Source organism: Cebus imitator, unplaced genomic scaffold (assembly GCF_001604975.1).
Source record: "Cebus imitator isolate Cc_AM_T3 unplaced genomic scaffold, Cebus_imitator-1.0 Scaffold440, whole genome shotgun sequence".
Taxonomy (NCBI): Eukaryota; Metazoa; Chordata; class Mammalia; order Primates; family Cebidae; genus Cebus; species Cebus imitator.
This window is the reverse complement of record NW_016107755.1, coordinates 151283-158594: the sequence shown is the minus strand read 5'-3', so window position 1 is coordinate 158594 and position 7312 is coordinate 151283. Positions and strand designations below refer to the sequence as shown.

Here is a 7312-nt window from a genome sequence, read left to right as displayed (position 1 = left end):
GGAGACGGAGGTTGCAGTGAGCCGAGATCGCGCCATTGCACTCCAGCCTGGGTAACAAGAGCGAAACTCCGTCTCAAAAAAAAAAAAAAAAAAACTCTAACCTCATTAGCAATTTTAACTATTGTCAATAACCTCATTAGCAATTTTAACTATTGTCAACATCCCATACTCCTTGGATTTTTTAGGGTTTTCCCAAAGCAAATGGGAAGATTTGTTGCCAAAGCTCACTTCGGGTAGTCACCAGGCCCAGAACATTCTTGTCCTCACAAATTTTCACTTCCTTCATTTAAGAACAAAGACTAGAGTGTTCTCACTTAATTTCAACTGGGATAGGTGGGAGGGAGTTACCCATGTGGGCAACATTAGGAAAACTTTTTTTTTGAAACAGGGTCTTGCTCTGTTGCCCAAGCTGGAGTGATGATGCAATCATGGCTCACTGCAGCCTCGACTTCCTGGGCTCAAGCAATCCTCCTGTCTTAGCCTCCTGAGTGGCTGGGACTACAGGCACACACCAACACACCCCATTCATTTTGCATTTCTTGTAGAGATAGAGTTTTGCCATGTTTCCCAGGTTGGTCTCAAGTGATCCTTAGAGAAACATTCTACCAAACCAGAAGTGACAGAGCAACTCCCAGCAAGCCTTTAGTGGGCACTGTCCTTTTCAGGGAGCTGAATAGAAGAGGGGTCTCAGAGCCGTAACACCTGTGCTGCCCATGATGGTGGAAAAGGGAAGTCTAAAAAGTGTGGGTCTGAGCTGGGGCCTAGGAAAAGTTCATTGGGCAGTGATTTGGCCTTTTCTACCCATCTCCTTGTAAAAATATTATTTTAACAATCTGGCTGGGTGCGTGGCTCACACCTGTAGTCCCAGCACTTTGGGAGGCCAAGGTGAGTGAATCACCTGAGGTCAGGAGTTTGAGACCAGCCAGCCAACATGGTGAAACCCTGTCTCTACTAAAAATACAAAAATTAGCCAGGTGAGGTAGCATGTACCTGTAATCTCAGCTACTTGGGAGGCTGAGGCAGGAGAATCTCTTGAACCTGGGAGATGGAGGTTGCTGTGAGCTGAGACTGCACTATTACCCTCCAGCCTGGGTGACAGAGGGAGACTCCTTCTCCAGAAAAACCAAACCAAAACAAACAAAACAAAAAAAACAAGAAAACCCAACCAAACAAAAAGAACAATCTTTCCCCCATGACCTTGCCTCTCTCTAACCTCCCAGAGTATTTCTGAGGTCTCAGTAGACCTGAGCTATCAGAAAATTTCCTTACCGTGACTCTTTGTTTATTGTGCAATTACCTGAAGATAGCCTTCTGATGGCATTCTTTCCTCTCCTTTCCTCGTGTGTCATCATTATTTCTTGCTTCTTCCTGTCTTGTGCTCACTCTCTGAAATCTGATCTATCCTTTAGTCCTATCTCAGATGTCCTTATGAAGCCAGACCGGACAGAGACACTTTCCTTCACTGGAGCCCATGGCACTTAGCTGCTATGGCAATTGTGCTCATCGGCAAACGGGAACGTGCTTGCATTAGACTTATCCTTTCACCATTCTTTAGGTTTCTTAAAGCAGGGACTGTTCTGTACTTAGCCCTGCTCATGGCATGTTGTATTCGCTTGATAATTATTCCTTGAATTTAACCAGAAATTCCAATTTGGAAAGAGAGGACATGTATACACCTAGCATGGTATATTTAAATAAACTGGAGATAATTTTCCTTGAGAAATACCTCCTATTTAAACCTTTGCCACACGGGTATAGGCCTGGAAATAAAAGGTGTGGCTAAAAGCTACCTGCTCGGAGAACTCTTTTCTTCAGATTTTCTTTACAGATTCTTCAAGCTGTAAAATAAACTAATACCGTCTCTCATCACCTATAATTAGGAAGTTATGAATAACTCTTTCCTGGGGACCTACTGAGTCAGAGGTTCACACCTGGTTGGGCAAGTAGTGGGTGTGATCAGTGACGAATATTTTTTTGGTTTCAGCACCAGCATCAGCTATTTATGTATCAATGATGCAAATCTCCGTATGCAGAGTCCTTGATATTGCTCAGAGTGCTTTCATACCCGTGCCCAAACAGGACCGAGTGGGGCTGGCTGCCGAAAAAAGGAACTTGATAAAGCAGGTTCAAAGGGTCCCTCCCTGATTTCTTGCACTGGAAGAGTTAGCCTTCTTTGGGAAGGGTAACACAGTGGGAAAAGAGAAGTGGAATGTCACAGCTCTGACAGCCATAGCATGGAGATAGCCAATTAGATACAAGAGTCGGAAGCTTCGCAGAGAGCATGGCTGGAGAGTACATTTCAAAGTCATTGCCATAAAAACAGGAATGAAACCCTGACAGTGGGTGGGATCACCTGGGAGGGTACAGAGGAAGAGCAGGATGGATTGAGAATGGAGTCCTAACGCTTGGGTGGTGCATGGAGGCCAGAACACCTGAACAGGCCAGGAAGGTGTGGGCAGAGAGGCCAAGGAGAGAGAGAGAAGTTACTGTGGAAATTGATAACTTCAGTAAATGAGGGAGAGGTCAGCTGTAAGGTAAGAACCAAGAAGAGTCCACTGGATTTGGCGTGGAGCAAAGGGATGGAGTGAGTGGAGTAAAAGTGAAGATGAGGCGGGGCGCGGTGGCTCACACCTGTAATCCCAGCACTTTGGGAGGCCGAGGCAGGTGGATCACCTGAGGTCAGAAGTTCAAGACCAGCCTGGCCAACATGGTGAAACCCCATCTCTACTAAAAATACAAAAAGTTAGCCGGACGTAGTGGCACATGCCTGTAGTCCCAGCTACTTGGGAGGCTGAGGCAGGAGAATTGCTTGAACCCGGGAGGTGGAGGTTGCAGTGAGCCGAGATTGTGCCATTGCACTTTAGCCTGGGCAATAAGAGCGAAACTCTGTCTCAAAAAAAAAAAAATAAATAAAATAAATAAATAAATAAAAACAAAAAAAACTTTATTGACTGCAAAGAATAAACGAAAATGGTCCAGGCATGGTGGCTCACACCTGTAATCCCAGCACTTTGGGAGGTCGAGGTGGGCAGTTCACAAGGTGAGGAGTTTGAGACCAGCCTGGCCAAGGTGGTGAAGCCCATCTCTACTAAAAATAGAAAAATTAGCTGGGCATGGTGGCAGGCGGGTGCCTGTAATCCAGGCTCAAAAGGCTGAGGCAGGAGAATCACTTGAACCCAGGAGGTGGAGGTTGTAGTGAGCCAAGATCGCGTCACCGCACTCCACAGCCTGGGTGAGAGAGTAAGACTCCATCTCAAAAAAAAAAAAAAAAAAAAAAAAAAAAAAAAAAAAAAAAAAAAAAAAAAAAAAAAAAAAAAAAAAAAAAAAAAAAAGATGGAAGGTGGATTTCCATGGTGCCAGAGAGGAATGGAAGTCAGGAGAGCATAGTGGACATGGAGATGTGCTGCTCAGATCTCCCCCAAAAAAGGACTCGTTGCTCACCTATGGGAGAGTGGTCAGCAGACAGCTTCCAGCTACCAGCTCCTTCACTTCAGGGTCCACTGGCTGCAGAGAGCTGCCTGGCCCCTCTCCCTGATCACAGCCTTTCTCTGGGCAGCCCCATGTGGTGACTGAGCAGGGCTGGTTATAAATGCCTGGCTCGTTCAGTCCAACTTGCTTTGCTTTAATGGACAATACCACCCCCAGCTCTCTGAAGAGTTTTGAGAGGTGTGGTTGGGCCCACAGCTCAGTTTAACTTCTCCTTCTGCTCAATCCGGCTTCCTTGCCCTCATTCACAGGTGTTAATTCCTAATTAACATCTTGCACCCCAACTTTATCTCAGCAGGTTTCCAGAGAACATGGTCTCCAGCAGAGTGGTGGAAATAAGTATTTTGGAGAGTTTGATTGAGAGCAGGGGTTGGGGGGCAGGAAGGAAGGAGGAAGGAAAATTGGGGGGGGTGACGCACCTATAGTCCTAGCTATTGGGAGGCTGAGGTGAGAGGATCACTTGAGCCTAGGGGTTCAAGGCTGCAGTGAGCTGTGATTTTGCGACTGCACTCCAGCATTGGTGATAGAGCGAGACCCTGTCTCAAAAAAAAATGTGGGTGGACTGTCAAGATGGATTTTGTGCACTGATTCTGGAATTCAATGGGCTTGCGATTTCTTCAAACTGTGCCATATATATGCCAAGCATAGCCTCTACATAATGTGCAGACATGATAAAAGTATTGGACAGAGCAGGATTGAGGTGAGAACCCTCTAGCACCTTAAGATATTACAACTTAATCAGTTCCAATTTCTCCTAACTGTACCATTACCTATTCCGTATTTCTCCATTTATTCCAGAAGTATATACTTTGGAATGTCATGAAATGGCTTAATCAAAGGGAGACCCCTGGGCTATCACGCTCTCTGGTTCTGTCTGTCTAGTAACCCTGATGAGAGAGCATGGAATGAGGATAGCCTGCCATGACCTGCCCTGGCGGAGCCCCCAGGGGCGTGGTGACTACACTCAGCCCTTCTCAGGGCTCAAAAACACTTTACAAAACACCTTTCTGTATGCCATATGAGGGTTTTTGCCTGCAGTCATCACCAAGGCCCCTGATCTGTGGTTTTTTTTCTTTTTTCTTTTTGAGACAGTCTTGCTTTGTCACCTAGGCCGGAGTGTAGTGGCGCCATCTTGGCTCACTGCAAGCCTTGACTTCTTCGGCTCAAACGATCCTCTTGCCTCAGTCTCCCAGGTAGCTGGGACTACAGGTGCGCACCACCAAACCTGGCTAAGTTTTGTATTTTCCGTAGAGATGTATTTTGCCCAGGCTGGTCTTGAACTCCTGAACTCAAGTGATCCACCTGCTTCAGCCTCCCAAAGTGCTAGAGTTACAGGCATGAGCCACCACACCTGGCCTGATCTGTAGTTTTCAACATTCATTTTTTTTTCCACAGTCATTTTTTTTTCCATCTTTGGGAGCCAGAGCCACACAATCTCCAAATTCTAATACTTCTCTGCCTCTTTGTGATTCCTCAGAGATTATTTATAGTGACTTGGAGATACGCTCAGTTAATTTTCATTTTGGTACTTGGGAATGTAACCCATTCAGAACAGGAGGTTTGAACACATTTGGAACAGCTACAGTTGCTATGTTTTTTTTTTTTCCCCAGGTGTTATGGTGATTACTACTTAGCAATGGCTGTTCTGCTGTTTCCTAGTCAAATGCCATGCTGCTTACTGAGAAGCCAGGGGCACTGTGAGTCTTCTGCTTTCACTTATACCAAGACCAAACTTCCTTACCTTTCCATGTGGGAAACCAGACACCATCAAGATCAATGCCCTGTGTCTCCTTATGTAGTGAGTGATAAATGCTCATGGAAGCCAGGTGTGGTAGCTCATGCCTATAATCCCAGCACTTTGGGAGGCTGAGGTAGGTAGATCACGAGGTCAGGAGTTTGAGACCAGCCTTGCCAACATGGTGAATACCCTGTCTCTACTAAAAACACAAAAATTAGCCAGGCGTGGTGGCGGGTGCCTGTAACCCCAGCTACTTGGGAGGCTGAGACAGGAGAATCGCTTGAAACTGGGAGGCGGAGGTTGCAGCGAGCCAAGATTGTGCCACTGCATTCCGGCCTGTGTGACAGAGCAAGACTCCGTCTCAAAAAAAAAAAAAAAAAAAAAAAAAAAAAAAAAAAAAAAAAAAAAAAAAAAAAAAAAAAAAAAGGAAAATGGTCATGGTGGAAAATTAGGAGAAAACTAAAGGGTGAAAGGGAATAACTCTAAAAAGGACACGTTCACGCTTTCTGACAGTGTAGTTGCATGTTTTCAATTTATTTTGGCCACCAGATGGCATAACTGGGTTCGTTGAGTTAAAGAGGAGGCCACTACCCTGAAAAAACAAAACCCCCAGATAATTAATGGTGAAAATGCCCCTGAGAAAGCTCATTTCTAATTCTTACTCCCAGCTGGCTTTTTATACATAGGCAGGGAGGACCCATCTTTGGAATTTTAAGGTTCAAAAGGAATTTGTCTGTACCTGATGGCCAGAAAACTGCATCAAAAGTGTCAACTGGCGCTTAGAACTGCCTGTTCTAAGAATTAGAAATGAACTTGTGTCTATCTGCTTCTTTTTTTTTTTTTTTTTTTACATAAATTAACCCATTTATTATAGGCCAGTGGTGTCTCAAAATGTAGAGGAACGTCTACTGGTCTTTCAATTCCTTCAGTCTTCTGATGGCGGACTTTACCGTGACAGCGGAAGTGGTGTTGTACGTCCAGGCACCGCCAGCCACTGTCTTCATGCAGGAACCACAGTGCCAGATGCCCATAGCTCGTCTCTTCATCTTGGTTTTGCCACAGAAAGAGCAAGTGTACTTGGCATGCTGGCTGATTTCAATTTTCTTCACCATTTTCCTGAGGGAGGCCCCATAGCAGGTCCCGTATTTACCGACAATCCCAACTTTCTGGGTACGTTTGGCCACATTGCCTGTCTGAGCCCAGAGAGACGTCTATCTGCTTCTAACGCACACCTTCCTTTGATGTAAACTGCTTGCTGTTGAGCCGTTGCATCTCGGAGCGTGAAGAGGGTGGTGAGGGATTGTTGCTGATATTAGCATTGTTGGGACATTTTGTCAGGAGAAGGGCTGACTGCCCTGTGGAATCTGAGGATGAGTGGCGTTGGCCCCTAAGGATTAGTTTGTCCCTCTCGGTTTCATTTGAATATGATTTGGAACTTGGGGGATTTGGGTTAGGGCAAGAAGGGAACTGAGAAAGTAAAAACGGTCAGTGCTTGTTTTGTGCTTCTGCATATTTTGGACCCTGAGGGATTTTAAAGGTCTATTTCTAATATTTGTTTTAGGTGGATAGATTTGTTTGTTCAACAAGCATTCCAGGCACCATTTAGGGGCTGGGGATAAATAGTAAAGAAGGCAGAGATCCAACTTTCAAGGAGTTTTCTAATTTTGGTTTACAGTCCCTCAGGGACAAGATGGAAACCCCACGAGAGGCTCTTTGAGTGCGGCCCCAGGGAGCACTCAGTGCCCAGATGTGTGAAGGGGGTGCAGCTCCTGGTGAAAGCAGAAGCCCTTTAAAACTTTATTGACTGGCCGGGTGTGGTGGCTCACGCCTGTAATTCCAGCACTTTGGGAGACTGAGGTGGGCAGATCGTGAGGTCAAGAGATTGAGACCATCTTGGCCAACATGGTGAAACCCCATCTCTACTAAAAGTACAAAAATTAGCTGGGCATGGTGGCATGCGCCTGTAGTCCCAGCTACTTGGGAGGCTGAGGCAGGAGAATTGCTTGAACCCGGGAGGGGGAGGTTGCAGTGAGCCAAGATCGCGCCACTGCACTCCAGCCTGGTGCCTGGCAAGAGAGTGAGACTCTG

At 45.9% G+C, this 7312-nt stretch overlaps 1 protein-coding gene across 1 annotated transcript in view; it reads right to left on the bottom strand.

Annotated features, from left to right (window-relative positions):
• Positions 1–6061: 6061 nt before the first annotated feature.
• The window catches only part of LOC108290574 (60S ribosomal protein L37a-like), a 20010-nt gene continuing 18759 nt past the window's right edge, over positions 6062–7312 (bottom strand). The window contains exon 2 of the mRNA XM_037732079.1: positions 6062–6417. Coding sequence (XP_037588007.1) covers positions 6130–6417 — 288 coding nt within the window. The 3' untranslated portion in view covers positions 6062–6129. The remainder of the gene's footprint in view (positions 6418–7312) is intronic.